The 18718-nt window shown below is 50.2% G+C and overlaps 2 protein-coding genes across 22 annotated transcripts in view; both read right to left on the bottom strand.

The window, feature by feature from the left end:
• GARNL3 (GTPase activating Rap/RanGAP domain like 3) overlaps window positions 1-8241 on the bottom strand; it is a 143662-nt gene extending 135421 nt beyond the window's left edge. For 4 of the 7 annotated variants that reach the window (XR_007122267.1, XR_007122266.1, XM_047699899.1 and 1 more), the window contains exon 1: window positions 7412-7569. Coding sequence is in view for 2 of the 7 variants with exons in the window: in XM_047699899.1 (XP_047555855.1) it covers window positions 7412-7503 (92 nt within the window). In the remaining 5 variants the exon portion in view is untranslated. Of the gene's footprint in view, window positions 1-7411; window positions 7570-7902; window positions 7933-8055 lie in introns of those variants that run through there. The other 3 variants (XM_047699901.1, XM_047699900.1, XM_047699902.1) reach the window with 3 other exon arrangements.
• Window positions 8242-9520: 1279 nt separating this feature from the next.
• Window positions 9521-18718, bottom strand: part of RALGPS1 (Ral GEF with PH domain and SH3 binding motif 1) — a 275034-nt gene continuing 265836 nt past the window's right edge. For 14 of the 15 annotated variants that reach the window (XM_047701132.1, XM_047701131.1, XM_047701141.1 and 11 more), the window contains 2 exons: window positions 18102-18193; window positions 9521-14141 (listed from right to left, as the gene is read on the bottom strand). In XM_047701132.1, the coding sequence (XP_047557088.1) occupies window positions 14112-14141; window positions 18102-18193 (122 nt within the window). In that variant the 3' untranslated portion in view covers window positions 9521-14111. The other variant, XM_047701133.1, reaches the window with a different exon arrangement.

Genomic DNA, 18718 nt, shown 5'->3' with positions numbered 1-18718 from the left:
GAGAGGGGAAGCAGGCTCCCTGCGGAGCAGAGAGCCCGATGCGGGGCTCGATCCCAGGACCCTGAGATCATGACCTGAGCCGATGGCAGAGGCTTTAACCCACTGAGCCACCCAGGCGCCCCGGTATCTATCTTTTTAACCTTTTTGGCATCAAATTACTAGTATTGTATTGATATGCTCCCAATGGACTTTTTTTTTTTTTTTTTTTTTTAACTTTTACAAGCAATCCTACAGGAGCAGTCTTTAACCCAAACCTCCTTGGGCAGCGGCACCTCGTTGCTGGCTCCCATTCGCTTCCTGTCCTCTAAAACCCTAGTTCTAGACACAAGCAGATGCGCGGCTCCTATTTTCCCACACCTCTATGCTTGCATATGCTGCTTTAGAATTTTTTTCCCCCCACAGGAAAACCAGCAGTGAGTCTCACTGTCCAGGCCAAATTTCTTATCATTTTCTAACAGCATTGTTTGTTGGCCTCCATCTCTGTTCAGATCTTCAGCTCTGGAAACCAGACAACCAAACATAATTTCTCATATTAACCTCCTAAAGCAAAACGAATTTGACTATTGTCTTCCTCCGAGAAGGGAAGCTGGTTTGTATTAACTTAAACTCTTGGTGAATAATAAAAGTTGTTTTTTCCCTTCTCTTAGGAGAACAGACATAATATGAAAATTAATTTTCTTCTGTTGGCCCTAAGAGCCCATTATGTCAGCCTAATACAAGACAGCTCTTAATAATCCTTCCCAGGAAGACTGCTGTTTTTCCAAAAGAAAACTGACAGCAGCAGATTTATTTGTGATTAAATACTTAAGGGCCCAGCACAGACAAGAAGAATAACTATATAATATAGAGAAATGAAGAACATGAAAACAGCCCACATTAAAATAATTGTTTACAAAACTACCGGGGGGGGGGGGGGACAAGAGTCTCCTGGAGAAAAAGAAACAAAAAAAAATCCAAGAATCTGAAAGTCAGGACAAACATAAGGAAGAAGAAGGCAACGCAGTGCATAATGGATAATTGTTCTTTTCGGATCCCATCTTGGCCTCAAAAGTCATGTTCAGGAACAAGCAAGCATTTGTCTTGGCACCAAATATGTTCTCACAAGGTGTAGGTTATATGCATTACTAACAAGGAAGCCACTATGTAGGAAGCAGTATTTAAGAAAGCAGAAAATATGTTTTCTATTTGTGATTCAAAATCTCGTCTCTGTGGGGCTCTGCAACCCACTGTGGCTAAACTTAGTAAGCATACTTTATTATTATTTTTTTTTAAGATTTTTTATTTATCCATTTGACAGACAGAGATCACAAGTAAGCAGAGAGGCAGGCAGAGAGAGAGGGGGAAGCAGGCTTCCTGCCGAGCAGAGAGCCTGATACGGGGCTCGATCCCAGGACCCTGGGATCATGACCTGAGCTGAAGGCAGAGGCTTAACCCACTGAGCCACCCAGGTCCCCCAGTAAGCATACTTTAAACGCTCAACTAAGGTAGCCTTTTACAATGAGAACTAAAAAAAAAAAAAAAAAAAAAAAAAAAAAATACAGAAAACCTAGTGTTGGAACTCTGGGGTGGCATCTGGGTATGTAGTTTGGAAAGCTTCCCAGATGTAATGGCACTCTTCTGGGGTGGGGGGTGCCTAACCCAGTATCCATTCCACTTCTTCTGGTAATAGCACTGCGGTTTTTCCTTTGGGCTGTCACTGCCTCTTGGTGTCTACAGATGGAAGTGATCCAATCTCCCCGTTCCCCGTTGGGCACTTGACCCTACAGCTCAGCCAAAGGAGTATGTTTTACCCCCTTCTAGCCAAAAAGACTGGTTCAGGGATGAGCATACGATCCAAGAGAGCCAATGAATGTCAAGCGTGGGAAACACGCTCTAGAAATATTGAGAGAGAGGCAGGGTCTTTCTGCTGGGATTGTACGCTGGAACAAAGTAAGCCTGAAACAGTTAACTTTCTTTGCCTCCAGGAGGAAAGACCTTGAAAACAAAGTCCACCCAGAAGACGAAGAAAGCCTCCGGATGACGTAATCGGAACACCTGGATTTACCCGCTCCCAGAGCTTGCTTGGTCTACTCCACGATTTTGCAAATTCCGTGAACCAATCCTTTTTCTCTGCTTGTCATTCACCGACCTTGATAATCTTAAAGGGTATTAACAACTGGTCAGGCACCAATCAGAAAAGACGTGAGGCTTACTCGTCCCGCTCACAGCTCAAGAACTGCTCGGCGATCACAACCGGCTGCCAGAAATAAGAACCGCCTGACCACCGAGTCTGTGCCCCACAGTCCGAGCCCCCGCTTTTCACCTGGCATCACGACCCCAGGCACTGTTGCTGCAAGCAGCTGTCAAAGCGGAATCATGAATGATGGGTGGTCAGCACGACCAGGCAGGCTTTGACTGTGCTGTTAGGGAAAGGCAACAGAGTTGCCCGATAACAAAGAGGCTTGCGGTATGGGCTCCTTGGCCTTAGACGTAAAAAGCGGAAGGTGACCAGCTGGGAGGGCTGTTATAGGAAAGATGCCTGCGTTGCCCTAGTGGGGTGGTTTTCAAAGTCTGTCCCTGGGCCGGCAGTACTGTAAGCTTGTTAGAAATACAATTCATAGACCCGCCGCCACCTAAGTGAAGCAGAATCTGTAGGGGTGAGGTCCGAGGACCTTTTTCAAGAAGCCCTCCTGGTGATTCTCTATGTGAGGACTGAGGACCACTGTATGAGACGAGAGCGCCCTGGTTTCCAAACACAGTTTCCTGAGCCCCATCCCCAGAGATTCTGATTCAGGACACTTGGGGCTGGGCTAGAGAATCTGCATCTTGAGCTAGTGGATGCTGCTGGTCCAGGGGCCACACTTGAAGCCCCGCGCTCTGGGAGGCAAACCTACGTGATGTCTATGGTTCCCTTCAATGTTGACCATCTTCGATCTTTAGAATTTGCCTTTCAAATTCAGTCCAACTGTGTAACCCTGCCAGTACCGTAGCTCGTCTGTGGTTCGGCTCTATGAAAGGCTGCAGCCAAAGTGACATAGCGCAGCAACGGTGATTTAAAATAGCTCAAGTTCATTAACTGTATTTCTTGGTCACCACAGAGTCACAAAAGGTAACAGGTATATTTCTTAAAATATATCACTGAGCAACAAGAACAACAGGAATACCTATTAGCCTCCCTCATCCAAAGTAGGTGTCTCTGTAAGCAGTCCCTTAAAATTTTTTATCAGCCGGTTCTAACCAGTGCCCTGTGTACCTACTGTTCTCTTCAGTCTCTCTCTTCCTAAATCTGCAGCTCAAAAATGCAAAAAAGCAAGGCAGGACCTTGCTGGGAAGGTAGTAGGAGAGGAGGAAAAATTGAATGGGTAAAGCTAGAATTTTAATGAGGCAAGACAAGGGAAAGGTTGAGAACTTGCACATAAACGTGAATCACTTTTGTCCGGAAAAGTTGCCATTTGGTAAAGCTCTGTGCCAGAAGCTCTTTTTAGCACTTTGCATAAATTAGTTGCTTTAAAGCTGACATCAGTCCTGTGAGTTAGGTGTTATGTCATTCTACAAACGAGTTTATCAAGGGTCAGAGGATTAAGCAACTCGACCAAGGCCACACACGTGACAAGTAAAAAGAAACCTGAACCTGGATAGGGCTCCGTCCAAAGTCCTCCTTTGAACACTATCTGATATGACTTCCTACAAAATGAGGACAAACACACCTAGGGCAAGTGATTTAACAACATCAGTGTCTTGCCCTCTGGCCCCCAGATTCCCCAGCTCGACTCTCACTGCCGCCTGCCTGGAAGCCTAAAGTCTGGGCCACGCCCCACCTTGTTCCTTTACACTCATCACGGGCTGTGTCTGCCCGCCAGCTAACCATAAAATGGACACAGGACATTTAGCAAAGACAGTTGCCATTCTGAAAGTCATGCCATTTTTTCCTGTTGTCAACATGATTGAGTAAATATGGTTAAACCAGATTCTGAAAGGCCCCACACACGAGGCAGTGGCATTTAAACTTGACACAACAGGAAATTTAAACTTGACACAAACACAAGTCAATAAACTTGACACAAAGTCACTGAGGACTTTGGAGTAGGGGAGGCTGAGCTGGCAGCGTGCCCCCAGGTGAGGCGGAGGCTCTTGTCCCTGGTCTTCTGTCAGAACCACCTGCAGAGCTTTCCTGAGCATCCACACACGCCCAATTCCCACCCCGAACTTTCTGGAACAAGAGATCAGCTGTGGGGACCCATACACTGTATGGCTGAGATCGTTCACAGATGGTTTTTCTTCTCCTGGCCGTACTTGTCCATTATGCCGACCCAATACAAGAGAGCTGTTAATAGGTTCCCTTTAAACAGGTGAGGTAAATTGGATTAAGTGAGGTAATTTGGATTAATGGATTAAAGAGGAATTTGTTGTTGTTGTTGTTTTGTTTTTTTTAAAGATTCTATTTATTTACTTGACAGAGATCACAAGTAGGCAGAGGGGCAAGCAGAGAGGGAGGAGGAAGCAGGCTCCCCGCCAAGCAGAGAGCCCGATGCAGGGCTCGATCCCAGGACCCCGGGATCACGACCTGAGCCGAAGGCAGAGGCTTTTACCCACTGAGCCACCCAGGCGCCCCGAAGAGGAATTGTTTTTAAAGCAACAAACATAAGAGAAATTGGAGATGAACACTGATCTGTTTCACATTAGGAAATTACTTTCTAATTAAGCATCAATAGCAGGAATAAATAGATTTGACTAACTTTTAAGAAATAACAATAAAAACTTTATCAAAAAACACCGTAAAGAAAGTTGAAAGGCAAATAATGGACTGTAAGAAATACACTACATATTTGGCCACAGAAAATTAGTTTCCTTTTTTAAAAAAATTTTTATTTATTTGACAGACAGAGATCACAAGTAGGCAGAGAGGCAGGCAGAGAGAGAGAGGGGGAAGCAGGCTCCCTGCTGAGCAGAGAGCCCGACGTGGGGCTTGATCCCAGGACCCTGGGATCATGACCTGAACTGAAGGCAGAGGCTTAACCCACCGAGTCACCCAGGCACCCCCAAAATTAATTTCCTCAATAAATAAAAAGTGCTTCCATTCAGTAAGGAAAAGATAAACATTCCAAAGGGAAAATGGATAAAGTGCATGCAAAAAATTCAAAGAAAAAGAAATTATAAATGAATATGCGAAAAAAGTTTCACCTCACTCCCAAAGAAATGGACCATTGTAGCACATATGTATAAACGATATTGCATTGCACTGTGGCTGGGAAAAACAGGCACAAGTTATATGCTCTCAGGAGAGCTGTTAACCGGTATGACCTTCTGGTGGGTAATTTGGCATTATGCTTCGGAAGCTTTTAAAATGTCCCTTTTCTTAGATCCAATGATTTCCATCACTTCCATAAACTTATCTTAAGGAAGTTACCTCTTTATACACAGACGAATGCACACAGATTTGATGTGACTTAGTAAGAGTGAAAACTGGTCATACACAGCAGGTACAATAACAAAAAATGGGTTAATGGGGCACCTGGATGTCTCAGTCAGTTAAGTGTCTGCCTTCGGCTCAGGTCATGATCCCAGGGTCCTGGGATCGAACCCCGTGTTGGGCTCCTTGCTCAGTGAGGAGCCTGCTTCTCCCTCTCCCTCTGCCTGCTGCTCCCCATGCTTGTGCTCTCTCTGTCAAATAAATAAACTCTTTTAAAAAATGGGTTAAATAAATTATAAATTGCAAATAAAGAAGTTATTTTTATAACCAGAAAACTGGCAAGGATTATTTCTAAGGTTTATACGATATGTCCACGGACTTCTAAATAGAGAAGAAAACCTCTAAAAGTCATTTTGTCTTTCAGGTGTGAGGTCATGGAGACAAAGGGTAGGGGGGAAAAAGTGAGAAGCTGGAGGAAGAGCAAAGTTTCCTAAACTGGCGCTATCCAAAATCATAAACATTGGTCACACGTGGCTATTTAATTTAAAGGCCAATAAAGTCTAAAATTCAGTTCCTTAGTTGCACCAGCCATATTTCAACAAGGCTTGAGAGCCACAGGTGGCCGGTGGCTGCGGTATCCGACTGCACAAATAATAGAATGTTTCCGTCATTGTGGCAAGTTCTGTTGGACAGCTCTGACCTAAATGTTCTACCTCAGGCCTGGATTCAGCTTTTGGCTCATCTCTTCAGCCTCATCCCTTGGTACATTTTTTCCCATCCGCTGTGCGCCAGCAGCAAGCATAAGCAACAGAAGGACAGAGAACTTATTTGCCCTGTTCTCCCTGTCTAGTGGGGGAGACTATTATCCAGGTAGTTCCACACAGTGGGACATGAAATAGCAGATACATACAGAGATTACTGACACAGCACAGAGCTCAGCCCGGGGTTCAGGGAAGACCTCCCAGAGGAAGAGGGAGCAGGTCTTAGCCAAAAACACTCTCCTAAGTAGAGCAAAGAGCATGACAGGAGTAAAGGCACAGGTGAGAAAAAGCACAGCACAGGGAAAGAATTACCAGCTGGTCAGGCATTTATTCATTCAATAGATAGTAAAAGTCCGTGCTAGCCAGGCCTGAGGCAGGCTCTGGGGACAGAGTAGTGAACAGGCCCGGATGGTCCCGGCGGGGATGAGGCTTACACTCTCATCAGTACCGCTGGGAGCAGGTCACTAAGGGTGAGGGGAGCAGGGCAAGGGCCTGCCACCTCATATTAAGCATCCAGGTTTGTCAGCCCAGCTCTAGATTCTCTTTAAGCGGTCTCAGTGAGGGCGTGTCCGTAGAGCAAGGTTCCAAGGAGAAGGAACCCAACAGAACAGTTTCAGGAGAGTTCCCCCGGCCAAACGAGGGGGGCCGGGGTGAGCAAGGGCTCCCCCGGCAGAGGAAAGGCGTCCGCGGGTCGGAGGGGCCCCGGGGACCCGGCGTGTTGGGGGGCTACAAGGTGTCAGGATGGGCGGGGCTGCGAGGCAGTAGGTGTGCGTTACCTGCGGAGCCAGGCTGGGGAGGCTGGCGCCGGCCTGGGTCCTGGGGACAACGCAGAGAGGCTCCCGCAGGAGGGAGACCTCCCTGGGACTTCAGGGGGCTATTTCCCGACCTTGTCCTTGAGCATTTAGAAGAGGCGGCACGGCACATTCCCCAGAGTGCGAAACCCTCCTGGAGCCCGGCTCTGCTCGGGGCCTGCCTCAGCACCGACGCTTTGGGGGCGTCTCGTCGGGTCTGGGTTCCCGACACTCGCTGGTTCTTCTCTGGGGCGACCCCCTCCCGCACCTGACGCGCGGACGGCCCAGCCCTCCCTCGACCCCGGCCGCTCGGCCCAGGTTCCTCGCCGGATCCCCTCAGACCCCGAAGAGACCCCTTACCGCGCCGCGGCCTCGCAGCCCTCGGTGCCCCCCAGAACGTCCCCCACCCACCACGTGGCCGGCTCCCCGCTTCCGCCCCTGCCGGCCGCACCCCTCCCCGGCCGCAGTACCTGGGGCTCTCGAAGCTGCACCCCCTGCGCCGCAGCGCCGCCCTCTTCTGCCGCAGAAGCGCAGCGGCCGCCCCGCCGGGCTCCGGCTCCATCGCCCCGGGCGGGGGCCGCCGGCTCGGGCGCACTCGGGTGGGCTCGGGCCTCGGCGGGGCTCGGCCGGCCGCTCGGCTCGCACGCCGCAGCCCATGCCATGCCCCGCCCCGCGCGCCACCGCCGGCCCCAGGCCCCGCCCCAGCCCCACCCCGAACTTCAGCCCAGCCTGCTCTTTGCCCCGCAACTGGGTCCAGACCCCGCCCCTCCCCCGCCCCGAACTTCAGCCCCGCCCACCCCGGGCTCCTCGGCCAGGCCTAGGCCCCGCCCCTCCCCCGCCCCGAACCTCAGCCCAGCCCTCCCCGCACTCCTCAGCCGGGTCTAGGTCCCGCCCCAGCCCCTAGCTCCAGGTACGCCCTCCCGACGCCGGCCCCACTGGGTCCCGGGTGGGCTCTCCTCACCTCGGTTGGGCCCAGACACCCAAAACGCCCACCCTGTCCTCAGCGCGTCGGACCTGAAGCCACGCCCCTCCCGCTCCTAACCCCTCAGCCCCGGCCCAGGCCCCGCCCACCTACTCCTCCACTACTGAGCTTCCGCGCAGCCCCTGCCCTCACCCAAAAGGTCAGCTCCCGGGAGCGTCGTCCCTCCACACCTCAGTGCCTCCTGGCCGTTTCTCACGTCGCAGCGTCCCTCTGGGGGCCGCCCCTCCCCGTGTCCCGTCCGCGGGCGCGGAGCCCCTTTTTCTCTAAAACCCCCAGTACAAGGGTTCGCTCACTCCTGCTGCCTTCAACCCAGCTTGGACAGGGCTCCGCCCACAGCCCGCTTTCCCCAAGCCCCGCCCACGACACGGCCCGGCCCACACCGTCTCACCTGCGCGGGATGCAGGCCCCGGCGGGCGACGCGCAGGGGTAGGATACCTGCCCTCAAGGCTAAATAGACGTTTTCCGGCAGTCTGCGTTCGCTCGCGGATCTCTACACCCATTAAATGGAAGTACTGCTGTCTCCTGGTGGCCGTTCGTGGCGCCTGACGCAGTGAGAATGAGGGGCTGGTGTTCTGCAGGTGACCAGTCGTGGGTTCGAGACTCGACTGGATGTGATGTACTCTTTCCACCGGTGTGACGGCCGCTGCACCCCACCGTCCTCACCTCCTCCCCAAGTCAGACGCATCCGTCTCAGAGCCCTTGAGCACTGCACTGGGGCTGAGGGCAGCGTCCCTACCTGGGTCAAGCCGAGGGGTCACTGTGCCATCCAAATCGTGAGGAGGAGGTAAGTTAGGGCGCCTCAGCAAGCAGGGCTTGTAGTGGCTGAGGCTGGGGAGCTGGAGGAGAGCCCGAGGAGTGTGTGTGGGAGCCTGTGCTGGAGAATCAGCCACTGTAGCTTTGGAAACTGAGGCAGGCAGGGCCAGGGCTCCCGTGATCAGTTTGGATCCGGTCACTGGCACACACCCCCTGATGACTTTCCCAACGCTTTCGCTGTAACGCCTGGGCTCCTGGCTGCCGCACATTCCAGCAGAGAAGCCAATCTGGATAGAGAATGAAGGGGAGAGAGAAAGAGGTAGGAGGCTTCCCACTTCTCCTTCTAGCCCGGTGAGACTCCACCTTGGTCCTCCAGACGTTTCCATGAGACAGCCTTGTAAGAAAGTCCCCCCTTTTCTTAAGCAAACTAGAGTGGGTTTCTGGTTTTTGCCTTACATCTTGAACTCCCCCAACATATCTTTTCAGACCTGGATCCCATTACTCCCCCAAATCCTCTATTCAGTGAGACTGGGTTGGCTGCTTTTCCTAACTTCGTCCCGCTCCTTCTCCTTTCTGTCTTCCTGCCTCCCCCGTCCTCCATGTGTTCAGCAATCTCTGAAATGAATCTCCAAATGCCCCTGTCCCCTCCCCAGATCCTCCATCTCCCTCTCTGAGTGCCCAAAGCACTGACTCTGTCCCTTCCCGAGGGCATTGCTCCCATTTGTCATTTATGTTCTAGTAACATCTGAGCCGGGCTCTGAGTGCCCCAGACCTCCTTGATCTCTGGATCTGGCACAGGAACAGTTTACTACGCAAATGCACGTGAATAATAAGTTGAGCAATGTTCATTGGAAAACACATTTAATTTCAAAGTAAACAAAGATGTTTGTACATTAAAGTATTTAATTAGTGAAACAATTATCAGTGTAACAAGCTGAAAAATACAGCAACTTGATACAAGACTGAGGTAACAAAATACTTCACCAAAAATCTAAAGAATCCCACAGAGGGCTGATGTTCAGTGGTTACTGCGGGTGAGACAATTCACAAGAATTAGAGAAAGTCCTTACACAACTGCATGCAGGGGGGGGGGGGGTCTGTTGGGGAAAAAAAAAAAAAAAAAAAAAGACAGCCCGGGAGAGTGCAACAGATTTAACAAGAAACAAATTAAAATGTAGAAACTGATTTTTCAACTTACTTTGAGGAATACATAATAAATTGAAAACTACTCTCTACGCAACATTTTGAATGCTAAGTGAAAAACCATGCATTTTGGCACGAAATTTATTAAAGATTATACCATACTAATAAATTAATGACTAATATTTCATTACCGGATGGTCACAGTCGTTCAGAAATGGGTAAAGAGATGAATGATTATAGAATGGACAGATGATTCTTCACGCTGCTGCAAACAGGGATTTCGGGGCTGCCCCCAACGTACCCACCCTTGTGCAGCTCGGGACTCCAAGGTGGTCCACAGTACAAGTTCCCAACACCCAAGGAATTGCAGCTCTCGCTTACGCTTAATTTGCATTTAACACTGAAATTATAACTGAAAAGCCTCTGAAGTAAATACTGTGAACGTTCTGACCCTGCTTTCTCATTCCATCTCAGAGTCCTCCGCAGTGCGCCCGGCCATAGCTCTGTGACTGGGTGTTCTGCGACAACCAGCCTCTAGGACAGCAACTCCGTCTAGTTCTCCTTGCAGGTGAACTCACAGATCAAGAGGCCATTCAGTCTGATGAGTGTTTTGAACCCTTCCTGGAGGAATGTGCACAGGGTCTCTACCCAGTGTTAGGAGAGAGGCAGGGTCTTGCCGGAGGAGATGCCATGGTGAGGACTGTTTGCTTGTGGAGTGTGGTCAGCTCCAGGAGGGCAGGGACCAGCTCTGCTTGTTCTCAGCCACTGACGGCATATCCCAACCACAGCCTGGCACACAGGAAGCACTCACTAGAGTCATGAATGAATGAATGAATGAATGCACGAATAGGTGGTTTTGTGCAGAGAATGTTATTTCCAAGGGACTCTTGTAACTTTTTTTTTTCTCTGTAAAAAATGACATCACACAACATGTCAGTATGATGTGAGGCTGGGTAAAGCCATTTAGGAAGTCACGCAAAGTAAGTTAGGTTGTGTTTTTAGCAATGTTCACCTTGTTACAAGCATTAGCGATGGGGGTGCTGAGCTGTAGACCCCACCTGCGGAATGAAATCAGACCGCACTTGTGAAAGGTTTCTCATTTTCATGGATCGTTTTCCACTTGTAAAATGGCATCCTAAAAGATACACGTCTTGGGCTCGGGAGGTGGGAGAGGAAGATGAAGAAAGGAAATCTTGGTAAGGAAAATCAAAAGCTTTATTAACTCATTGGCAAGAGAGAGTGGGTTCTTTCCTAAACAGAATGCCTTCGAGTATCTTCCTCTTTAGATTCCACAGCAAGACAGGGTGATGAATGGGCTTCTTCAGGAAGGAAAGGGAGGCCGCACTCTCTCACTGGGCACACTCAGAACACTATTTCTACTGCTCCCCACTGAATCAATCCTCCATGAAGCATTTCAGTTGTCAGAATGCACTTGGTTGACCTTGAGTTATAAAACATGTTCCAACTGAGAGGGCCAGAAATTATTCCCAGGGAGAGGTGCGTGAGGTTCTTGGGGAATCATAATGATACCAACTACCTATTCTACGATTTCTAGACAGAATTCTACAGTTTTCATTTTGGGGCACCATGATCTGTTTGCTCAAAAACAAAAAACAAAACAAAACGAAACAACCAACAACCAGCATATGCATGCAAGACACTAATCACCTTCGATGGTTTCACAAACATTGATGCATTATGGACAGTCAAAGAACATAAACCAGAAATGCTTCCCTATGGGGTGAGAATACAGCCATGGACTCTTCCCTTTTGGGATTTGTACCTGGCTTTCTCTGTGCCAGCCTCAGGGCCTCCTCACCCGCTGCCTGAGGGACAAACCAATGCTGGGAAGATAAATCAGCACTTACATGCTTGGCCCCACGTCCGGCCTGGGAGAAGCCAGTATCTTTTGGCCTGTCTCTGGGACTCTTCCCGTATGCTTAAGGTTCTTACCAGCTTTAAAGGCCTGTGCCAACAAGGCCTAAGCAGATTCTTCAAGAGTCCAAGCTACAAATGTTTCTAGGAGGGGATGTGGGATCAGTCTCAATCAGTGAGAAGACTAAACATTTTGAAAAGAATTGCAATGGTGCTATTTCAATTCAGCTCAGAAGAAAATTTTTGCAAAGGATAAGAAAAGTGTGTAAAGGGCAGAAAATGCACTGACCGAAGGGAGCCTGAAATTCTGAGGTCCTTGGTTTGGCCTCTATAGTATTTCATACGAGAAGAGCCAGGAGAGTTGAGGAGTGGAGAAACCCAGGGAAAATAAGTGGCTGATTTTCCATTCTGGCGCTTTCCTCCAAACTTAAGACTTCAAAAGATATTAGCAGGCAGAATCAGATCAGTGTAGGTTAAAGCGGCGTTAACACTGCATGGTTCTGGTGAGAGCTGCTGGAGTGTTTGGTGTTGTCATTCGGGCTCCGGATGCCCGTTTGAGCAGTCACTGGCGTGAACTGGGGGCGCGCAGCCGTCCCCCCGGCTGTTCGCAGGCATGCAGAGCACTCACGGCCAAGGTGGGATGGCACCAGCTTTACCACCTGGAGCTTCTCCTGGCACAAAAATATTCTAGACTCTGCTCCAAAGGAGGGTTAGTTGCTGGGCACACTAAGCCTCAACCATAAAATAAGATTCAATTCATTGGAATTTTCAGGAAAGTTGTCACCGTTTGATCAAAATACAGTGGTGGGTCCTTTGGTAGTTTTAAAATTCACCCATCACAGTTTACTGGTGAAGATGTTGTTTTGAAGCATCTTGCCCAGAAACTCTTAGGGATGGTTGGATGTCTGATCGGTGTGAGCTCGGAAACCATGACAGCAACAAGGACCCAGGAATTCAGAAAACCATTTCAGGGTCTCCTTCTCAGAATTCGGGCACCCAGATTAGAGAGGGAGGAAGGGAAAGAGGCTATGGTGGTAAAGCTACCATAAATAAAGCTAAGTTTTCATTGTTGTGAATAAAGATGTATTTGTGCAAAATAAAAGTCACTTAAAAATAAGACAGACAGTGACAGATAAAGGACATTGTCCATGAGAAGAGCGCTTAACTGAATGCAGAGCTGGGACCATTCACTCCCCGGGGCTTTGCTCTCTTGTCACCATGGTCATCAACAATTGTGCCCTTGGACTTGGATGTGGAGAACTTGCTGGTGACTACGTTTGGGGGCAAGACTGGGGGAGCTTAAGGCCTCAGTGTCACTCAGCTCCCCAGTGGAACCAAGAATGCCGGTGGGCCCCGCCCTGGCAGTAGATGATGGGAGCAAACCTCGGCCTGCGGGACAGGCTGTGCACAGCGCTTCTGTGTGTGTGAGCGCGGCAGCCTGCGAGGGCTTCCTAGGAAGCCGGGAGAAACCGTCACAACTTCCCACTCTGGCGTGGTCTGGGGGAAGAGGACAAGGGCTTTCAGCCCCTGCAGGAGAGGGGCGGGAGGGAGCAAGCAGACCAGCCCAGTCCACAGTGAAGCCGGGTCCTGTCTCAGAAGAGCCAACAGCAACAAGGCCTGGAAGGGACCCGGGGGCCCAGAGAGCAGACCTTCCAGATGAATAGCACCCATTGGAACAGAAAACAAGACACAATTTAAGGCATTGTTTGTTTACAGTAAAAGAATGCAAGGAACCCTTAACACAGGAGGAATCTGGGCTCTCACTCTGACCTTCCTCGGTGGACAAGGCTGTCACGTCAGGTTAAAGCAGGGCCTCAAAGCGAATGGAGGGTGTGATGTCACAAGTCTTGTGCCAAAATGCATGTTTCTTGAAGAGTTCACACTCGCTCGCACGCACACGTATATGGCACGCACACGCAGAGGACGCTTTGGGGGTTGTACAAAATCTGAGGCAGCCCTGTGGGCGAGCGACCCCGTGCACTTGGGGTATAAAAAGCCTGTTCCTCCATAGCCTGTTCCTTCTCTCTGGCCCCTCCTGCAGGTTAACACTGTCCACTCTTGTGCAGGAGAAAGCATGGGGGACCCAACATGGGCCGGATGCTCTCTAGTCGAAGCAGCAGCTGGTGGACGGACGAGGGCCCAGAGAGGGAGGGTAGGGTGCAGAGTCTGGGGCCCAACCGCGGCTTCGCGGAGTGGTGCTGAAGAATGAGTAGCGTGAGAGTCGCTGGGGATTGGCAGGTGGGCCCTGCGCTGGCAGAGCCCTCAGGGCCGTGAGGCCGCCAGCCAAGGCCCCTTGAGTCCGGCCGTGAGTCACCCAGCGCGCTGGCCGAGAGCCTGTGCCCAGGACGTGCGCTTCGCCACCAGTCCAAGGCTGGGCTCCCAGGAGCCTCTGAAGTCACGCCAAGTCCTGCAGAGACTTATTCAAATGACATAAGGTTTGCAGGTACCTGGAAGAGAAAGCTCAGCCTCTTGTCAAAGTTCCAACCTTTGGGAATGGGACAAGGGGTGCCCCTAAGGGAAGAGGTCTTCCCAGCGAGTCTGCGAATGAGCGGGGCAGGTAGGAAAGAGGGCCTGGCCAGAACCACGGCCGCTGTCTGTCAAGTAGCCACTGTGTGCCAGGCACTTGACATCATCGTGTCCTCTAGTCTTCATGACACCCCAGGAGGCAGGTTCTGGAAGTGTCCCCATGACAAAGATGAGGACCCCGAGGCTTAGAGAGGGGAAGCCCACCTCAAGCAAATGGCAGGCCATGGCCCAGAGCCCACGCTCTCATTTACCAGCCTGGTGTGGAACAAAACTGCCCTTGGAGCGGAGAGGAGGCCTGTTCTGCAGGGATGGGCCTAAGCCTCTGGAAGGGAAACCAGCGGGCAGGGGTAGGTGGTGAGAGGGTGGTGGGAACTGAAAGCAGGAGCACTAGGAGGAGAGATCAGGGCGCTGGGATCCCCAAGATCTTCCCATAGCTTCGTCCCCAGGACACAATCCCAGCTCCCTTTGCTGGCAGACCACCAGCCCAAGGTCAGTGTGCTTCCCTCTCCCTTCCAAGCTGCCCCCTGCCCCAGGCTCCCCCACCCGGCTCTGCTGTAGGGTTCCGGGAGATTTGATGAGAAGCAATTTCATCAAAAACAAATCATCTCGGTGTCAATTTGGTCAAAGTGATGAATGGGAAAAAAAAATGCATCTCCTTGCACCAGGAGATAGCTATACGGACGGTCCCAGCAGCACTGTTCAAAATAGCAAAAAGCAGGAAATCGTTCCTGGGATCACTGCCAGAATTAATAAAACAAATATCAGTACAAATAAATGAATGACAGCTACACACATGGACACAGATGAATCTCAGGAACACACTGTAGGAGAAAAGTAAGTCACAGAAGAAAATATCCCGTTATGGTTCTATTTTTTAAAATGTTTTAAAAAATGTACTCCAGACAATACATGAAGGAATCAAATATGTGTGCTAACATTGTAAAAATAAAAAACCAGTAAATCAATCAGGAGTGTGGTTAGGGGGTGCAGGCAGATGGGGGGGCACACAGAGTTAGGAAGAGGTCCCTGGGGGAGGGAGGTCCTGCCCTTAGGCTGGGCGGGCAGCGAGCAGTGTTGTGTTTTTCTAGCTGTGGTTTACACCTTACACAGGTTATAAATAAGGTTTAAGCATATTCAGTGTTAGTACAAACAATTTTAAGAAATGCAAGTCCACCAAAAAGAAAACTGGTCCCAGTCATTGAGATTTTCCATGGGTATAGACGAATTTCTGTGCTTTCTTTCCTCACAGGCCCCGCACGCCATCACAGGGTGGGATAGTTAGCTGCTGCTAGCTTTTTATGATCACATGCAGCACAGGGTAGGAATATATGGTGGGAAGTAAATTTGAAATAAAAAGGGGAAAAAGGTAGAAAAAAATAAAAGGTCCCTCTTGGCTAGGTCAAAAATACTTAAACGTTGCAGAACTTTGCCACAGCACACCACATTTGCCATAAAGAAGTTCAATCTATTTGTCCTTCTGACCAAACACCTGCTCTGCCAAGTGGTTTTTGACCCAGTTTCCTGCTCCCTGCTGCAGCCCCAGACACACCCAAGGTGACTAGTTTGGGAAAGGTCAGGGTACTCCTCTTCTCTTAATGTGACCTGGGGCCTTGTTTACTTTGCATCACCTTGAGGTGACTGTCGGCTGAAACCCCTGGCCTTCCTGTTGTGGAGACGAGTAGTTACGTTTGTTTAATGTAAAAAAACATACGTAAGCACTCTAGACACCACGAGCGATAGCTTCCTGCACATCACTTTAGAAATCTCATATACAGAGACAAACATATATATTATAAATAAGCTTATGTATTTTAATACAAATGAGATTTGCTTTTTAAATTTAAGATTTTATTTTTGCTTTTTGCTTTTTAAATTTTTGCTTTAAAAAATTTTTTTTAAAGATTTTATTTATTATTTATTTGACAGACAGAGATCACAAGTAGGCAGAGAGGCAGGCAGAGAGAGAGGAAGGGAAGCAGGCTCACCGCAGAGCAGAGAGCCCGAGATCGTGACCTGAGCCAAAGGCAGAGGTTTTAACCCACTGAGTCACCCAAGCGCCCTGCTTTTTAATTTTTTTTATTTTTAAAGTAATCTCTGTGCCCAACGTGGGGCTCAGACTCATGGCTCTACTGGCTGAGCCAGCCCGGTGCCCCTAGATTTTGCTTTTTACTTATATCTTAGGGCCCCTTTCAGGATACCACACACAGATCTGCTTCTGTCTTTCTAATCGCTACCAGATATCACACAATATGGATTTACTGACAGTCACAGAGGTTTCCAGTTTTTTTCTATCAAGGACAGTGCTGCAGTGAACATTTTTTTTAAAGTAGCCTTCACGCCGAAGTGGGGCCTGAACTCAAGACCCTGAGATCAAGACCTGCGCTGAAAGCAAGAGCTGGACGCCTACATGACTGAACCAGCCAGGTGTCCCTGCAGTGAACACAGACCTTTGTGGACACGTGTGAGTCTATCACCGGGACAAATTCCGGCAGGCAGATAGGTGAGTAAGGGGACTCAAATGCAGTTTACCTCAAGCTGCTCTGTGCTACCTTGCATTTTCCCTCTTTCAGTCTTTCCTACTGTTTTATTTTGTCGATAACTTTCTACTACTTCTGCTTTCTAGCTTCCCATCATCTGTAATCTGAACAGCTTGTCACGTATGTTCTCATGTGACGTTACAGATGAAAATCCTGAGTAGGACCAAACCGAGACTTCCCTCTGATTTCTGAGAACCACTCGGAGGGACCCAGAAGTCCGTGACTGTGCTGTCGCCAGCAGCCTCCCAGACCCAAATGCCTGGTGTGAACCAGCCTTTGCTGAGGCCCCCCTCACATCTCAGAGTTGGTGCCTCCCAGATGCCACCCGCCTGAAGCTGGCAGAGCCTATTCTAAAGTTCTGGGGCTTGCCTTGTCCCCAGACTGAGAGGGACCCATCCCGCAGCGCCCTCTTCTGGCTGGTCCCTGGGGAACACGGACAGGGAAGCTGAGGGACAAGGAACACCCATCCTGGCACCAGCAGCCAAACGCCGCCCCCCCGCCCTGACTCCCAGGGGCAGAAACGTCCAGCCTGCCCCGCTGGGTGCTGAGGGCTGGAGCAGCCAAGCCTCTCAGAAGCCTGACAGCGAGGCTGTGCTCCCGGGCCTTCAGCTCAACCGCGGGAGGCGAGCAAGCTGGGGGCCCTCTGGGAAGTGCGAGGGTAGGGAGCTCGGGGCAGCAAGTCCAGACTTTGGTGGTGGCCGGCAGACTGGGGTTAGATCTCATTCACCTTGGGACCCTGAATGAGTGTCTGCCACTCTCTAAGCCTCAGAGTCCTCAGCACAGAATGGAGACAATTAGAGAAACGTGCCTCACAGGGGCGCTGGATCCCCTCAGGTAAAACACTGCCCGAAGTGCCCGGGCCTGGGGGAGGCGCAGACCAGCGGTCCCGCTGGCGCAGATACCCCGAGGAGCAGCCGTGGCTGGCTCCCAGCATTAGCTGATAGTATTCTTCCTAAGGGTTGTGTGGCAGGGAGGCCCTTTTGTCAGTGGGGAGTACGCCCACGAATCAGCTTTTGGGGGACATGGTCTAACTGGGTGCTGTATCCTCAGCCTTGGGGCCATATCGCATCTGTCACCCAACTGTGCCCGACTGATGTTTTGGTGCTGTTTCCCTTAGTGGGAAAGACACGGGACCAGATTCACAGTTCTGGTCTGGAGCCGGACTTAGCTCTAAGCTGAGCAGAGGGTGCCCTGTCTCATGGAAAAAGGCTGCTCAAAAGACAGTGCCCAGGAGCACAGCTGAGAGGCTCTGAGGGAAGGAAGGAGCCCTGTTTTCTACGGACTCTTAGTCCTAAGGGTGGGAGAGGATATCTCCAGAGACAAGCAGGGTTTCGGTGACTTTACCTGAGGCCTGTTGCTTTTACATGCATCGTCCAAATGCTTGTGCCACAGTATTGCGTGAAACCGGGAACCAGTCTGGAACTTGTAAACATTGCCTGATGGGCAGAGGAAACCACTGGTTAGGAAGAGGGAGGGTCTCATGGGAGGGTCTGCCTGTGACGGGAGCCTGAAGATAAACGTGAACTTAGGTTAACCAAACCAAGGGAGGTCAGGAGCCGCCCAGTGTAAGCTTGGGGCTTACAGAGGCAGAACCTGGGTGCCTCTGGGGTGTCTCTGTGGACCGGGGCTCTTAGCCACTGCTGGGCCACGGTGCATTGGACTCTGGTGAGGCCTGTGGACCCTCCTCAGAATAACATTTTCAAATGCATTTAAAAAAAAGAGAGAGAGATCAATACCACTGAAATGCAGTTATCAAACTACTAAAAAACACTTGAGTGATACAGTTCTAGATGTGCTCCTCTATTAATGCACAAGTACCGAGAACTAGGGGCAGGTCTGACACTGTTCTGTTAATTCCAGAGAGGTGAGCCACTCAGAAATCTACAACTGTATGTGATAAGAAAATATCTGCGGTTTTTCTTGGACATCACGGGTGTTGTGAACATTCTAGTAGTTCTATA

Source organism: Lutra lutra, chromosome 13 (assembly GCF_902655055.1).
Source record: "Lutra lutra chromosome 13, mLutLut1.2, whole genome shotgun sequence".
Taxonomy (NCBI): domain Eukaryota; kingdom Metazoa; phylum Chordata; class Mammalia; order Carnivora; family Mustelidae; genus Lutra; species Lutra lutra.
The sequence above is the reverse complement of the archived record's forward strand: the minus strand, read 5'-3'. Positions and strand labels throughout refer to the sequence as shown.